At 40.6% G+C, this 18,194-nt stretch overlaps 1 protein-coding gene across 1 annotated transcript in view; it reads left to right on the forward strand.

The window, feature by feature from the left end:
• Positions 1-18,194, forward strand: part of LOC310940830 (zeta-sarcoglycan-like) — a gene marked incomplete at both ends in the record, with an annotated part of 150,909 nt that overhangs the window by 96,173 nt on the left and 36,542 nt on the right. Inside the window, 2 exons of the mRNA XM_083905853.1 lie at positions 9,559-9,681; positions 11,300-11,372. Of these exons, the coding sequence (XP_083761979.1) occupies positions 9,559-9,681; positions 11,300-11,372 (196 nt within the window). The remainder of the gene's footprint in view (positions 1-9,558; positions 9,682-11,299; positions 11,373-18,194) is intronic.

Raw genomic sequence — 18,194 nt, forward strand, 5'->3', positions numbered from 1 at the left:
TCCTGCTTGACCGACTGGGAGCATGCATACTAACCTCACTTACCAGTGCCTTTGCCTTCTTGACCGAGGGTAATGAAGGTGCTGTCACGTACGTCAGCCTTGCCAGTCTTAACCTCGCTGGTCGAAATAGTGACTTAGTATGTTCAATCATCCACAGTTCTTGGATTCTCTGCTGAACACCAGTGTTTTCCACCCTTTACCTGCAGTAGACAAGAAGGGAAAGAGTCTTCTCCAAGACTCTGAGCTGCTTCCCTCACCTCAACGCAGAGGGATCAGCTGCGCTTATCCTGCACATTCGGATAACAGCCCATCAACGCAGCACACTCCCTATCATCTCACTACCTATAGCCACCCAATTAAGAGTGTAGTTTCTGGGCAGATGAGAGTAGTTGTGTTTGTTTTCACACATTTGTTTGAGTACAAGTTATTGTCGGGTGTTTATGCTTGCTCCTTTGGTTTTAATTGCCTGCTAACGGCACTGTCTGCTCCGCAAACCGCTTCGCTGTTTGTTAGCGGCGCTGACCGCATTTGCTGCCGTGTGTTTGCTCCACTGGAACCTAGTGTAAGCTGTCACAGTCATGTGGCTAAAATAGTTGATCGTTTCCGAATCTTTAAAGCTGCAGACTGACCACGCTCTCAGCTGTGCCCATCTGTGCGATTAGAGACAAGTCAAGTCCCATCGTGCTGCTCGTGTGGCCTTGTCAACACTCTCACGTTCTCTTTCTGGGACTTTTTAACTACTTTCTGCTGTTCTTCTCACCACATCATTTGCCTTTAATCCCCATTTGTGCCAGTAGCGGTAGTCATATTGTTTTATTTTGAAAATTAAAAAAAATGTTGTGCATGTACATGATGGCGTTGAGAAAGCCAGTGTGCGGATTCACCCCTGATAATCTGACATTCTCCAAATATTAGTGAGGACACGGAGGTCCCCACCGTCCATACACAAACCTTATGCCCTTGAATCTAGAAACTTTTTTATATATAACTTCCAGGTACTATAAGCATTATTCCAACACAGTCAAGTGACGTCATGTCAATCAAAACAAAAGGCTTGAATTCCCACCTGAAAAATATGTTTGGTAAATTGTATTCCTTGTAGCAATATATTTGCTATAATTATACCATTACTGTGTGCCAAATTTTTAACAAACGTTATGTATGGCCCAAAAACATACCCATACCCCTACCCAGGATTTGAACTATGGGCCCATTGTTTTGAATGTTTGGGTAAATACACCAAAGGCAATTGCTGTTATATCTGGATGCTGTGGCTCCGCACACAATGAAAATGGCCAATAGCACTATATTTTACATAGCAACATATTTTGCACTCAAAAGGAAGCATGTCCTTTATTTGTACTTTATATGTTCACATCATCAACAAAACTGCCTAATTCTCTGTTTTAATTTGTGTTTGCAGAGACACCAAGGGCCCCGATTTACTAAAGTTTTGCGCGTGCAATCCAGTTTTCACGTGTTTTTGCACGCGCAAACTGGATTGCAAATTTGGGTTGATGCTGATCTACTAACACGGTGCAAAGAGGATTGCGTATCTCAGGCGGGCAAAATAGCACTCGCAATCCATTTAGCGGTCTTGCCTAAATAAATAATGCAATAAACAAATGTTCTGTGTGGCCCACAAAACTCCAGCTATTTTCCTTTTTGGCCCACCAGCTTCTGACATTGAATAGCCCTGCCCCCCCCTACATCATATGGAAACGTCTTCCGATATCTCGAAAAAAGATGGAGTAGTTTCTCAAATAAAAGGGAGGTTAAAAGTAATAAAAAGCATACACCGTCTGCACTTTTACAGGGTCATTTAGCGAAAACTTAGCTGAATAGCAGTAACATTTAATCAGATTAGAGTTAAATAGACAAAAAAAAAAGCCCAGAAAGACACTTTGTGGGAACTCCATCAATTTGTCTCTGATGTATAAAGCGAGTGTCGGAGAAAGGCACGACAAAGAGTTCATCTTACGATAAGTACTGCACATAGTAGGTCAGCACTGTTTCTTATGTAGATCTGTTTTAATGGCATGGAGGTAGATTCTATTTTTGATTAGAGAGATACGAAACCACAATTATTATCGTTACATTTTGACCTTAGCTGCTTCTTACATTAATTATGCATCTTTCAAATCAGAAAAAGTTCCAATAAAACACCAAATAAATTACCTGTTTGTTTCTAACTTCTTTTCATCCCTTGTTGTTCTCATTTGTCAACATGAACCAAATGTGCCACATTATTTGCTCAGTAGAAATAAAGGAGCGTTATTTTTCTAAAATAAAGACAGACAGATATTGTTTCACACATGTGCTCTGTGTTGCATAAGCTGATTGGCACAAATCTTCCCCTAGGAACATCCTTGTAGAACACACAAAATGTGCCGAGTGAATTTTGAATATTTGAATATTCATTAAATTTGACATTGTAGACAGGAGGAGAACTGACAAGCATATCAGCCAGACTCACTCAACAGAGTGCCCATCTTAATCCACTGATTAGCTGTGCCATGTTTGAATAACAAATCAGGAAAGTTTGATGAATGAAATCACCTGAGAAATTGATTTTCAATTGTGAATGCATTTAAATTATAAATATATATTAAAAAGACACAATTTGCAAGTATACATGTTGAAAAGTTTAAACATTCTACAAGGAAAAGATTTAAGCCCGTTCATGGTTTTCTGTACATCACAGAGCTGTCGTCGTGTTTATGCTCTGATCCATTCTTCTTCGTTTGCGTGGCTGTCAGTAAACACACAAATATGTACCTCTCCATGAATAAGGAACCAGGTTTGCGGTCTGCTTTGTGTGAATTCATGCGCGTGCCTCGCGTGCGCTATGGTTGCTGATCACTGAAGTGTAGCCGGGGTGTAGACTTGAAACCAATATAAGCACAGGGAAAACAAATCAAAAGTCAAAAACATTATTTTCAAAGTTCTTTAAATTAATGTGTTTCTGCCAAAACAGATTGCCTGATTTGGTGGATTTTGTGTTAGGCAACATGTGGGTTTTTAGGATCAAGAGATTTTGGGAGCTTACAATTAGTTATTTTTGCACCAATTAGTGACAGTGAATTTGACCTCTGGATTGTACACATCCTTATTACACCCCTGTAGAAAGAGCAGTGGGCAACACTTACAGTATCTGTGCTCGGGGAGCAATGGGGGGGATTGGTGTGCCTTGCTCAATGGCACCCCAGCCCTTGGCCTTTCCCAGGATTTGAACTATGGGCCCATTGTTTTGAACGTTTGGATAAATACACCAAAGGCATTGCTGTTATATCTGGATGCTGTAGCTCCGCATACAATGAAAAAAGCACTATATTTTACATAGCAACATATTTTGCGCACAAAAGGATGCAAGTACTTTGTTTGTACTTTATGTGTTCACATCATCAACAAAACTGCCTAATTCTCTGTTTTCTCTGTTCTCGTGCAAAAACACATGCTAACTGGATTGCACACGCAAATTTGGGTTGATGCTGATCTACTAACAGGGCGCAACGAGGATTGCGTCTCTCAGACGGGCAAATATGCAATGTGGGGTGTTGTAAATATATAATTTTAGCACTGGCAAAGTGATTTATGAAACCGGAAACTCATTGCGATGCTTATTTTTGCATCTATAATTAGCAATCTTTAAGCTAGCGCGCGCAATTTAGTGCTCTCTATTTGGGATCGTAGTAAATCAGGCCCTAAATGTGTTTTTTTTTCAGGCAACATACTTGAACAAACATATGTAGCACTCGTGTTTAGCACTGGTGCACATAGTTGGTGAAAGGCCAGTTTTTCAGCTCCACTGTCACATGGTAGAGTAAAGGACACAGTATTTTCCAAACTTATGACGCCACTTACAAAGAGTGCGTTTTACAGAGGCTCCTGTACTTTTAAGTGTAGCCTATTGTATATCGTGATAGGCCCAACTAAAGATCCCCGACTTTATTCCAATTCATAAAAGATGAAAAGTGATTTAACCATTGGTCAGACCCAGCCAAGCACTAAAAGCAGTCAGAAAAAATCTTAAAAAAACAGCCATAAAATCCACATTTCACCAGCACAAGGACGCTAAATTCTGAGTTATAACCTTGCATCTTGCTTAAAAGCATTAATGCAGCATTCAACATATTGCCAGAATTTTGACCTGAGGAAAACTATAATGATTAAAAGGAGACAAAGTACGTTTAACTTTTTCCACATAGCCAAGTGAGCCAAAAGTCAGTTTTTTAAGACTTTATTTATAAGAATTTGTGTTAATACTGCCCTATTTGCATGGATGTCACACACTTCTGTGATCTCATATCTCTGGGACAGTGAGAGTAGGATAAGAGAACATTGCGGAGATGCTTAATCACAAAGCACATCGGAGCTGCTTTTAATTGAAAATTCACCCTGACCTGTTTGAGAAACCCACTCATGAATGCAGTGTTTACTTTGCCTTGCCACACTTCTCCTCTATGTACTTATCCCTTTGTCTTTTTTTGCGTCATATCCCTTCATTGCTCGAAGCACCAATTTGAAGCCATGAATTAAAAAATCCAAGATTGCAAACCCATATAACTTTATTACGGCCTTGGTGCCTTAATGTGCTGTAGTAATAAAAGTTACACGAGTACCATTTTAATGTCCTCGAGTAGCTAATTGCAGAATAGAGAGCGAGAGAGAGAGAGAGGGAGAGAGAATTGGAGAACTCCAAATTCCACTGAAGTACTTTAAAAGTTTGACGAATGCTGTTCAGAATTTGACATTTGCGAACAAGAGTAAATTCTCGCTCCGAACCCAAAGAGAAAGAATTCAGCGAAAGTTGTGATTAAAGGAATCGATGACCATCAGTTTGCTGCACTTGAGGAGAGCGTAGTATTTTTTTACAGTTGTCAGCATCAAAATGGACTTAAATGTTCCATTGCGAGGGTGTATTTGTCCTTGTGTATCATTTAAATTCCAAACATGATGAGGGTATAATGGCGTTAAAGTTAAGCATCGCAGGTATAGGTTGACATCCCTCTTAACTGTTTTTATGGCTTTTCAAAATTCAAACCAGCAGTCATTCACAGCAATTACAGTAATTATTTACTGACATACCGAGCTTCGAGTATTTAGTTCCCTTTTATCTGGTGGTTTATTTTTATGTGCGTGTGTGTGTGTGTGTGTGTGTGTGTGTGTGTGTGTGGTGTCCTGCACGTCACATCACATCACATTTAAACAGATATGACTGACAGCAGGTCATGCTTCGTGGGTATCGTTGTTCTCTGCCGGTTGCGTTCAGAGCTCAGGAATAAAATGACTAATTTCAAGTATTACCAGTAGCATTAGGCTGCAAATCAATCAATGGCTATAAACAATGACAAACAGGCTACACTGAAGGATTTTATTGGACTTAATGAATTGCCAAAGAATACTGAGGATCAAAGTGGAATAAAGTGCAGTTTTTACTGTTTTTGACTGCCTGGTTGTTCATGGTAAAATACAAGGCTGTGTTTGTTACCAGCCACACGATTGGTGTAGTTTCCCCGGCTTCCTCCCACAGTCCAAAAACAATGCAATATGGGGATTAGGTAAATTGGACAATTGACCATAGGTGTGGCTGTGAGAGTGAATGGATATATAACTGCACAGGGCTACTTTTAAATCAGTTAAGAGAGGCAGTCAGATCAATACAGAATGAAAGAAACATTTCTTTAAAAATGTATTTGAAATGCTCCGTCGTCGAAAAAAAACAAAACTAATGTTTCTGCAGTCGGGCCGTAGCATCCAGTAACTGGAAAATCAATGATTAGTTATGTGGGTTAAGTTAAGTTTCAGTTAAAGCAAACCAATCGGCTTATGTGTGAATCGCTCTTAGGGCCAATTCCAATTCCTATCTTAACCCTCAAGCTCAACCCTTAATCTTAACTGGCCCTCAAAACCAAGTGGTTGAGGGTTATTTTGTCACTTAGAAATGGGACACCCCTTAAATGCAGATACGTCTTCAGACTGTAGGGGGCAGAATAACGCGAAAGCTGCGTCCAGTTCTGTCAAGAACGCATTTACGTCAAGATTATTTATTACGATCCGTTTGTCAGTCAAGTTATTAGGTTGTCAGTTAGTTATAAGATGATACTCATACAAATACCACAACCACGGACATATTCAGCTGACAGTTACCACACACCACGGCTTATTGAAAAGTAAACCATAGCAAACGATCGCTTGTTCGCACCTGCCGACTATTGACAAAAGATCGTAAAATAAAAATAAATGTTACGCAACAATGACGTCAGTAATCCATAATATGGGCCTAAACTAAGATAATAAAAAGTTTTTTGTAATTTTTATATCTCTATTAACAAAGAAAATACTTAATTTGTAGCGTACTCGTTTCGCTGCTTCCGACGACATCTTTGTTATGAGAAAACACGCAATGCATTCTGGGTAGCATTGCTCCCAAGGGTGGTCTCGGAAAATCTCAATATTGAGGGCGATACAGCCCTTAAACTTTGGGACAGCACTTATCCACTAGCGGGATCGCGCATTTTTGAGATTGAGGGTTAAGCAAGGAATTGGAATTCACCCTTAGTCTCTACCTCATCCCATGTGGCCCTTAAGCAGCTAAATGCTCCACTTTGTCCGTCTGCTTTAGCTTCCTTGCTTTGTCTTGGTGCTTTACAGGTGATATCCGCAGGGCAAGAATGTCCAAGTTCATGTCAAACGTCCAAGTACAGATCAGATTCCAGTCTCATAACACAAGAAGTCTACTTGGACGTTTTCTCCTGCATGTCTCCTCCTTGGTGATATGGTGTTGCTATGGTTTTATTATTATTATTGAAGGGTGCTGCTAAGGTAGGCTCATGTCAGCAAGTGATTATTCAAAAATCAGTGCATGTAATAATAAGTCTGCCTAACAAGGACTCCTGGCGTTACTGTTGACAGCAGAATTACAGTGGGATATATTTTCTAATTGACCAAAAGCAGTTAATTTACAAAGCAGTAATATTAGCTATACTTGCAGATTGCTAATAAGGTGACGAGGAGTGATCGGATTGATATGCAGACTAATCACTCTTCATCAAAAATGTAAAATGTGTACAAGGAAATTTAGCAAACCCCCCCCCCCCCCCCGCAACTGTTTCAAGAGCCTGAACGCTTTGCATGCTCCGTTCTCTTCATTGTAGGAAAAAAAGTCTGAAACGATGACAGCCATAATGAGCCATTCTTATTACTTTGCATTGTAAAGCGTTACTGACACATCAATTAGACCAAAAACTCAAAGTTTTTTTACAGCAGAATAGGGGAGAGGAAAAAAAATGGGGAGAGAACACATCTACTGTTTAATTTCCCATTGTGACACGACATCACTGCTTATTCTCATAAAGTAATGCTGGCAGTCATTTTTTATTGAAGCAATCATGTGAAACAAATAACTTCTGGCCATTTCTGCCTCCTGTTGTGACTGCTGGTGTTGTGCGCTTACGCACTGTGAATTTCACCGTATATTTTTCCCTCCCATTATTACCATCCAATGGCGTTTCATAACGCCCCTGTGAAGGGAATATGGAGTCATATTGTAGCTAAAGACCTATTCATTTTAACATGATATTCCATACCTGTATGCAGTGGCCTGAAATTAACATTCACCAAAGTACCAAATGCAGGTAGGTTTTTCCATTATGGGAATAAGTCTCAGGGGCCTCACCGGAGTAAATATTTGATCCAAAATAATCATATAATAAAACCCTATGCTAAGAGTTTGTACCTCGTGCACTTACCCCACCGTGTCATGTGAGAAATGGAGGCGAGGCGATGTTGGAGTTTTCCTGTGTGGAAGCAAAGGCCATTTGTCACAAACCTGGAGAACTTTTTCTCTGGATTGCCAACGTTAAAGACATCTATGAATAATATATTTGCTGAATTAGTTTTAGCATTAAACACAATAACCTTGTTTTCTCAATAACATACTGTACCATTAAAACTCAATTTATTATGTTGGCTTAGAAAGAAACATTTACAGGAGGAGTTTTGCCTCCCGCACCTTGCCCAGTGAGTCCCTTAAGTCAATTTCAGATCCTGCCCTCATATGGTTATTTTTATGGCAGCGTGACACTGATCTGTAAATGCACTTTTTATTATAAACTGTCATGTCATGGCAAGTATTATGTCTTGTATAACCCCCGTCTAATACTAAAGATGGTCTGCACCATGTCCAAATAGTGTCCACAAACTTTTCTAAATTCTGAACCAACGTGGCCACAGATTTCCTGCCGTTTTAGATCCGTTCATGTCATGAACCCCCCCCCCCCCCCCCCCCGCTGAGAAGAAAAGGAGAACATTCTCTGCGAATAATAATACGCACAAACTCTTGGAAATGTGCTGACCTGGAAACCTGCACTGTGAGCCGTGTTATGGGGACAAGAGCTGAACAGCTAAAGGGAAAACCAGCTAGATGACAGTGACAGCAACTCTCCCAGCACCATCACCATTAACTGTCTTCCCCACCAACACACACAGACACAGTCTGAGGAGGAGTGAAAGGCTTCATAGACAGGAGAAAGCCCAAAATAGACGAGGAAAAGGGGAGTTTATTCCGAAGTTGATGGCTGCTAACAAAGGTTGGTTTTGACTGACAAGGTAGTGTGGGTTAATAATTGACACTTGAGACACTAATTGACAATGAAGGAAGAGGACGGGGGAGAGAGACACGTTCGAGACTTGTGTTTCGCCCTCACCGCAGGGTTAGAATCACAATCCAGATCACAAAATAAAAAGGATTAACAGTCGATTAATCTTGCCACTGCCACTGTGACCACAGTGGTTAATTTAGCAACTTTGTCAGTTGATTTACCTTGTCTTCAAAACCACACTTTTCTTGAAAGGCTTTCCCAGTTCAATTACAGGGGAGCTCGGCTCCCTCTGAATAGAACACGAGCTCCTGTGAGAGCCTGCTTTAAAGCGGACCTAGACCGGAAGTTCCAATTAACGCTGTTTTTTAAGCGTGTATCTGCGTCATCACCTTGTTTACGAAAGCCCTGAAGTTACGAAACAAACAGTTCAGCCACTGCTGAGAACGCTGTGATTTATTGTAATCTCGGGCTCAGCGAGATCTCAATGTCGCTGTCGCCTCCATCATCAAATCCTAAAGAAACAAACCCAAAATGAACGTCATTTGAACAGCACTTTCCCTTTCCAGACGCAATACACTGTCAAAAGTTGACTGTTTGTTCAGTAGAAAGTACAAGAAAAGTTGGAGGAGAGCTTGATCTCTGGATTTTTCTCCTCAAACTGGGACATTGTTCCGCATGCGTTTTTTTTTTTTTGATGATGACAACTCCCAAAAGCTCTACAGACTGAGACAACATGAACCGTACAGACAGATACTGGAGATGCTGGGGTTGAGAGTTCAAATCCCTCTGTAGTCATTCAGGCTAAACTGTCGCGCACTAATGGTTCTGTAAAGACCTTTTTTTTTTTTCAATGAGATCGTCCACCAGATGGTACATGTCACGTGTTTTTACTCTGCTATCAATTTTAACCCAATACCCCCCCCCCCCCCTCTCTCTGTCATGTCCACCTTCTCAGGCTCAGACATGGTGGAGGCTCAATGTCAGAGGTTCGAGGTGAGAAGTACGGACGGAGAGCGAGTTCTGTTCTCAGCAGACGAAGAGGAGATAAGCATCGGTACGGAGAAACTCCGAGTTACAGGTACGGATGTACACCGACATATACTCTGTAGACCAGAGGGGCCACATGCAGCGCAATTTGAACTCAAGTGGGCCGGACCAGTAAAATAATAGCATAATAACCCATAATAACAAGAACTCTGAATTCCCCTCTCCCTTTTTTTTATTTATTTTTACCTTTAAAGGTGTATTATGTAAAATCCTCCTAATATGTCACAGAGACTCAGGAATAATGTTCATATAACAAAATATTTGCATTAAAAAAAAATATTTTGCACACTGCGAAATCATGTTTATGTTTTGAAATCATGTTTTGGCATGTGGCGCCACCTACCGCCGTCTACCGATCATTGCAGTCCGTAGAGTCTCAGCTGCCGAGCGGCCACGGGTTGCCAGTTACGTCAAAAAACGAAACCTAAAAGACCTCGGTATTTTGAATTTGAATGTAGTAACCGTTTTTGGCCACATTCTTACATATGGCACCTTTAATGAAGTATATTTTTTTTACAAAATATGAGAAAAAATGAGGAAAAATAACTGTTATTTCAATAATATTACCCCTAAATTTACCATTTACACATCACAGAGGTACTTTCATATAGTTTTTCAACAACAAATGAATCCCGTGGGACCAGAGCAGACCCTCTGGCGGGCCGGTTCTGGCCCACGGGCCGTATGTTTGACACCCCTGCTGTAGACTCATCTAAGCTGTTTGTTGGGCTAAAACTATTAGCTAATCTTCAGTCCGCGATTTATTTTCCCTGCGTTCAGGAGCAAGCTTTTTAATAAATGTCAGAAACGGAAGGCAAAGGGTGGACTTAGTTCTGTTGAGTCATATGGTTGCTCTAAGACACAGGCACATAGTCACATTATAAGCTTGGAGACAGAGTGTTTTTAATGAGTGCAGCGAAACAAGATCAGCGGATGAATTTTTTTTTTCTTTTCATTTCTGTAATGGAGAAACAGCCCAAAGAGAGAAAAAAAGGGTATTTAGGGGGAAAACAGATAGAAACATTGACCTTTTTGCGGTCACTACTTTCCTAACTCTCTCATTTGCACATTCTCTCCTATGAGATGAGTGAGAAATATGTGTGTGTGTACTGTTGTTGTTGATGTTTAGGAATAAATGTGCATTTATAAAAAAACTCACACATTCAACATCCAAGTTGAACTGCACACAAATAGGACTTACACAGCTGCACACTCACATAATATATCTACCCCAGTAATTGGTTAGATTTTTCTATTAGATGCACTCTGGAGGAATGAGTGAGCAGAGGACGCAGAGTTAAAGGGGAGGAGGTCTAGAGGTGACTGTTGCTGTCATTTACTGGTGATGGAGGTGAGAGAACGGCAGCTGAAACGGCTGAAAGAATGCAAAACATCAACTCGTCTATTCAGCTCATGCACTGAGGGCCAGTTGAGACATGCAGTATTTGTTATTTATTCATATCTAATATATATATATATATATATATACATATACATACAGTATATGGAGCTCCAATCGCCATGCATTTTAAGAGTCCCATACAGCTCTACAAAACAGTCGCATGATGCAATATTGTGCAGATTTCCACACAAACTGCGAATTAACGTACCGTCTTTCTTTCATCCGCTCTTGCTCTCTCTCTCTCCAGGGAATGAAGGTGTGGTGTTCAGCCATTCTGTAGAGACGTCACATGTAAGGGCAGAGCCCTTCCAGGACCTAAAGTAAGTGTCTCCTATATCGTTTTTGCAAGTGAACGTGTGTCAGACAAGCATTCACCTTATTTTCAATATATTATTCTGTGTGATTAGTGGGAAATCACAAATACATGTATGTATTTATTAAAAATGAGGGTAAAAACGTGTTGTTATGTAAGACTAAATATGTGGCCTATAGCTCAGCCAGCCCTGTGGTACAGTGTGCTTGCGACTTGTAATCGGCTCTCTGCAGAAAGACATGTGGTGGTGATTGGCAGTCTGACAGGCCTGACAGAGGGAACAAAATCCCTGCAGGCGACTGTGTGCTGGGGTCACGTTGTTACCAAGCAGAGACTTACTAAAACATGCACATGTAATGCAGGGTGTAATGTAGAGTAGATTAGCTGTGCTAAATCTTATTTTAAGTGGGCGAGTTCATTTTATGTAATTATGAAAGCATAATATAGCCATTACGCTGGCCTTACACTAGGAAGGGAAAAAAAAACACGAACAGAAAGACAGGAAAAGGAAAAAAAGGAAGAACCCACGATACAAGTCAGAGAAAGGAGTAGCCAGGGATCGGGCAAACATATAGAGGAGGGCAAACAAAATATCGAGGAAAAGGGCAACAGAGGTGACACAAAGGCTTAGTGTGGAAGGAGGCAGAAGTTAGAATAGATTTAATCTGGAACTGGACTCCCGCAGGGATTTGAGTCATATTAGCATCCGATAATGGGATACACTCATATGTACATGTTCAGGGTGTGCAAAATGGCAACAGCTCATTTCTTTTTACACAAAACCCCCGTGACCCTCTGGTGGAGGATAAAGCGGTAGATAATGGATGGATGGATGGATTAGCAATAGCGTAGCTAGCTGTTGTGTCAAAATGAGGTTGCAAAGTGTTTGTATTATACACGAATGCTAATCGTAGCCTCGCTAGCTTAACTTTGGAAACAGGTTCACCCAGTTAGCCCAGCCTCTTCACTCCCACCTCCCTGCTTTAGACAGCGGAGCTGCTGCTGATGAGTCGCTGCCTTCCTGGTCACAAAAGCTAGCTAAGCTGATGCTAATCGAAAATTTAAAAAATTTAGTTGTGCCTAATGAGGTTGCACAGTGTTTGTATTATGTTAGCCCTACTCTAATGCCAATCGTAGCCTCGCTAGCTTACCTTTGGAAACAAGTTTGCCAAGTTAGCCGCAAAATAGTAGCATGCTAATGCTAAATAAATATGTGCTCGCGTATTGGTGAATGGACCGACTTTTTCGTTTCAGTATAACACCATGTTCTCCGTTGAACCGTGTGAAAATGTCTCACCCACCGCGAGGACAGCCTCTTCACTCCCATCTCCCCGCCCAGACAGCGCAGCTGCTGCTGAAAAGCCTCTGTCTGCCTGGTGGAGGGTGATAAATCAGCAAAAATACTTCAAAAAATGTAAATAAAGGATGCACGCCATCGGGCCGTGCTCAACCCATATCCAAAATCTTAGGTCAATCTGACTAACAGTCACCAAGATATGCCCGTCACAGACACACAGACACTTTAAAGATAGATGCTGGATATTCAAACTTAGACAAAGAGGCTCTGTAGACTCATATCTACCTCCCTATGTCTTCTTTCCAGGCAATAACCTTTAAAGAAAAAGTCAGACATAAAATACGGTTCAGGAACAAGGGGAAATTGAAATAACTTGATACAAAGGTATTAGACGGATCAAAAGAGAGAGACGAGAGAATAGTGAAAGCAACACCAAATTTGTTGTCGATGAAACAGGAGCCCACACATGCTGATGGATCAAAAATAGATGAGGGGATTGCTTGAAGAAAACAGAGTAGTGATAGCAGGTGGAATGGGGTCGGATGAGGACAGAACGATACAGAAAAACATGGCAGCACTGAAGAGGTCAGTGCAAATAAGTAAGGAAAAGAAACCTGTGATAAAGGTCCATGGAGAAAAAAAGGAAGCACTCATGTGACTGGTGCAATTATCAGTGCAGCATATTATTAGGGCTGTTTTTAATTTCCATCAATTTTAACAGATTCTGTGTCATGAACGTCATCGCGGAGAGACATAAAACAAATAATAGCTGCTAAAAAAAGCACTTAGTGGATCGGTTTGAACTAAATTGAACTTGTCATCATTACCGCCACCATGAAGAAGACTGTCAACAGAAAGGGCTATGCATAAATCTGGATATAATAATAAACTAACACCTTATACATGACTGTTCAGCGGTCGAGAAAGAAAGAGACAGAAGCGTCGTTATGATAATAATGTTTTCTTCAGTTGTGTTAGAGTTAGATATTCTACACTATAGATAATTCCCCAAAAAGAAAAGTATGCTTTTCTGCTCTTTTCCTGTTTCGTCCTTTTCTGGTGTGAACTGTCTTCCCTTAGATTTATCCTTCCTTTTCTCCTGCTTTAAACTCCCGCCCCCGCCCGATCTCTTCTGTCTCATTATGAAAAGTAGAGCGTTATGCAGTGAAGGTAAATGGGACATGTAATGAGTGGATTGAAATCCATTTAAAACTAATGATCTATCTTACAGTCACACAGAGGAAAACGGGGGGTAGAAGAACGGAAGAAAACAGGAAAGATAGATCGTACACACTTTGCATGATAGAGTACAGGTCAAGGGATTCCAAGAAAGCCTTGGTGGCCTCATAATTTCTGCAGATAATGGTTGCACGTAGTGATCTGGATGTAACGTGGCTTCACTGAGTGTTGAAAACTGAATTTATACTGCAAAACATAGGTTAAAATGCTTTAAAAAACGACCCTAGTTCTGCATATCAGTCTTTTGGAAATAAGTTGACCCAATGTAAACAAACAGAGCCATTTATATCTGCTGTATATTTTCCCTGTTCATGACCGAATCAGTGTAGAAACGCAATTCCTGTGGCATATGCGTTACAGGGCAACAAACAGAGAGGACGCCATAGATAAGGTGGCATGGACGCCAACAACAACTTGCCAGTGTCTTCGACTGTCCACCAAAGCCATAGATTGGTGCCTTCACCACAGAATCACAGATATTCAGAAGAGTCAGGTGATACATTTCATGTAGCAAGTAACAATAGAAGGAAAAAGCAACTACTAGCTGAGCAGAGGTTAATTAAACCTTCATGTTTTGATCTTGAACAGTACACTCTTAGAAATAAAAGTGCTACGTAGAACCATATAAGGTTATTCGGCTTGTCCTCATAGGAGAACCCTTTTAAAACCCTTTATTCAGAAAAGGGGTTTTAAAGGGTTCTTTGGATCAAAATGGTTCTTACTGGAACCATTAGGTTCCATGTAGAACCTCAGCCCTTGTAGAAGAACCCCTTTGGAACTTATTTGGAACCCTAACCCTTATTTGGAACTCTTATTTCTAAGAGTGTAGATCCTTCTACAGGTTCTACATCTGGGTTATAGTAGAAACATCTTAACAAAATGCTCAGTTGCTTTACAGAGAATGCTTCAGGACACTGTGCCATCAATCTTCTTCTTTGACCATTGCAAGCCTTGATTTCATTCATCTTCCTTAAAAGAGTACAGGAAGTGGCAGGGACTAGGGCAGAAACCAGCCAATTTGGAAAAGAGACTGTGGTTGGCATCTCCTTTAAGCTGCACAGTCCTTACAGAGGCCTTCACGACGGCGTCTACATCGCGCGACAAAGGAAGCAAGGACTGACAATAGACTGGCAACCAACAAACAAATTGAAAAATGATGAATTATCCTTACAAAAGTTAATAAATGTCTCCTGGAGGAGTTTGAGGATGTATAGCTGGTGTAGTTTTCTGTTATAATAAAACAGATTTCCATTATTAACACAATATGCAGCTGAGGTTGCTCTTTTAATACACCATAACCACAACAGTGCAAATTCACCCTTAGGCAGATAAGAAATGTGAAAAAGAGTGCTACTATTGTTATGTTATCTAGCAAAACAAAGTAAAGGGCACCTGGCTTCAAGGTGAAAGGACAACATCAAGTATCGGTCAAGGTTTGATGCTCACTGCATCTGCTTATTTTAAAATGGATAAAAAACATATTAAATATATTATATATATATATAAACTCCTTTTGCACCTGTATGAGAGCCTTAAAAAAAAAAACTCTATGTTTCTATGTGCTGGCAATCATGAGCAAAACTGTCTTTGTACAGCTGGTGCATTATACTCAAATCAAAAAAACAAATCAAACGTTGAAATGATGAAATCAGGTGTCGAGCATGTTCCCTGTCGTCTGTCAGATTACTGATTAACCTTTCATTTGTTGGTTATTTGTATTTCACCCACTGTAATTTGTGACTCAAATCAAAACAGTGTCTATTCTTTTGAGGTTTATTTGAGATCTTGGTCATTTATTTCGTTTTCCTTTGCCTTTTTTACTGAGACATATGATGTCGGTTGAGTTGTTGGTTGGCCTTTGGGTTTAGTTTTAATTATTTACCTACAGTATAAAATCTCACTGCGGTGAGATTATCATTCCAAAAACAAAAATTGCCCATCTCTGCTGTGGTTATTGTTGTTGTTAGGGTGGGTGTCACGGGAAGAGGATAGAATATATGTCACTTGAAATAAGCACAATACACAGTTAGACAAGGAGAATGTGCTACTGTTAAAAAAAAAAAGTACAATTACTGCTTGTCTGTGTGAGTGACATGTGTCCTGGAATCGCTCAATAAATACTGACAGCGAGTTGCCAAAGGTGTCAACAGACACTGTGGTAAAAAGGAATGAGTGGCTGGAAAGTTAGAGTGACAGTCATTCAGGCAGTTTGACAGACTTGAGTAAGTCAGTAAGTCATTGTATTTATATGGCGCATTTCACAGATACAATCGCGAAGTGCTTCACAATAAAAGTGCATAAAAAGCAGAGCGTTAAGTAGACACAAGATTGCACACAGCAAATTAAATTAAAAAGAATAGAAAGCGGAATAGGCTGAAAAAGATAAGAGTAAAAAGAACACAATGCTATACGGAGCAAGTGAGTCTTCGGTTGCAGTTTAAAACTGTCCACACTGTCAGCAGATCTAATGACAGGAGGAGGAGCATCCCATAGTATGGCCGCAGTTGAAACAAAAGCGCTATCTAAGAAAACCTATTTCTACGATGTAAAACCTAAAGAAATGGGGAACAACCCAAAGGAAAGTTGGACAAATATCAAATGATAGAATACGCTGTAGACTACAAAGGGACTCTTTGGTTGTGTGGTACAATACCCAAAAAAAAGGGATTATTATATTATATTATCCACTGGGGGATTAGGTGAATTGGTCACTCTAGAATTGACCGTAGGTGGGAGAGTGTGAGTGAATGGTTGTTTGTGGCCCTGCGATGGACTGGCGAACTGTCCAGGGTGTACCCCACCTATCGCCCTACGTCAGCTGAAATAGGCACAGCCCCCCCCCCCCCCCCCCCGCGAAGGAGGATAAAGCGGTACTTGATGGATGGATGGATTATCCACTGGATACCTCAGATTTGTACCTGTGCCAAAGCGGCACCACCACTGCAGAAAATCACAAACCGCAATTCTGACAAAAATCGATCGACAATTAACTGACCAAAAAGTTAAAGCAATCTCACAACAGTAGCTTATCGTCCACTGCACTGATGCTAGCAAACAATGGGTTACCTCAGGTCTCTGACTTCACTTGATACTCAGCACCACATCAGAGAGAAACAATATGCTGCCAAGTCAATATCTCCAATTCCATCCACTCTTTCATCCTCTTATCCCTCCCTCTGCGCTGCCTTCTCCTGTCCAAGTCCTGGGGTCATGAGGAGGCTCCCTAGAGAGTTTTAGCCCCAAACACAGACAAGGGCATCAGAGAGGGATTTGTTCTGTGCCCCTTCCTCTATCCCTGGATCTATTTCCATGTATCTATCTCAGAATAGATATGGCTATAGAGCCCTGTCAGATACAGGAGCATGGGAAAGGCTTTCATAGAGAAAGGTTACATTACTTTAGGTTAACAATTTTTAAAAAGTGGGCTTAGGATTGTCACTGTCTCAGATATGAAGCCAAAGTTTTAAAAAAGAATGTACCTAAAGAACATATTGTATTTTGTGGGGGGGTTTTTTCTCAAAAGTGAGGTATTGATTCAGAGAAAACTGCACATATTATGGTATCTCTATGATTTACAAAGAAGGCTAAAGGGAAGTTAGCAAAAATGGCTGCCATTTGAAGTGACACTTCAAGCCCCAGTTAGTTAATACAGGTCTGAACATAGAAAACAATCTTCTGCTAAAACCTTATTTCTCATAATGTCCTGCATTCTGACATTTATCTCTCCATCCCAGTAAAAGCTTCTAAGTGTGGAGAGAACTGCGCTCTTATTGTTCTTGATCAATCGAACCGCTCTGCAGCCAATGCATTACACAAGTTGTTTTACATGTTTCTATGTAGAAGGTCCCTAAATGACAAGAGTATTAATATTTCTTAATGCTCCTGTGTCCTACAGATACTTTCAATTGAACCCCATCACACATCGTAAACTTTTACGAGTCCTTGAAGTAGAGAATGGGAAACTGACTCACCCTGCGGCCTTAATGGTTCCCCCTCTGAACCACACATCAAACAGCTGCCTCAATTATAAAAGAAACCACTAAATCTGATGCTGAGAACAGAATATATTTATATTTCTTGTTATTATTCTGTTTGGAAACTGTTTGATATGAAAGTGAGTAAAACTTGTCTAGTGGACGATGATGATGATGATGATGAGGATTAAGGGTGCTCTCACACCCTCAGCATTTGGTGCACACCGAACGTGTTTGGTCCCTTGGTTTCGGTTCGTTTGCATTGGTGTGATTGTAATCTTGGTACTTTGGCGTGCACCAAATCAACCGGTTCGAGACC

This window comes from Microchirus variegatus, assembly GCF_963457635.1.
Source record: "Microchirus variegatus genome assembly, chromosome: 19".
NCBI lineage: Eukaryota > Metazoa > Chordata > Actinopteri > Pleuronectiformes > Soleidae > Microchirus > Microchirus variegatus.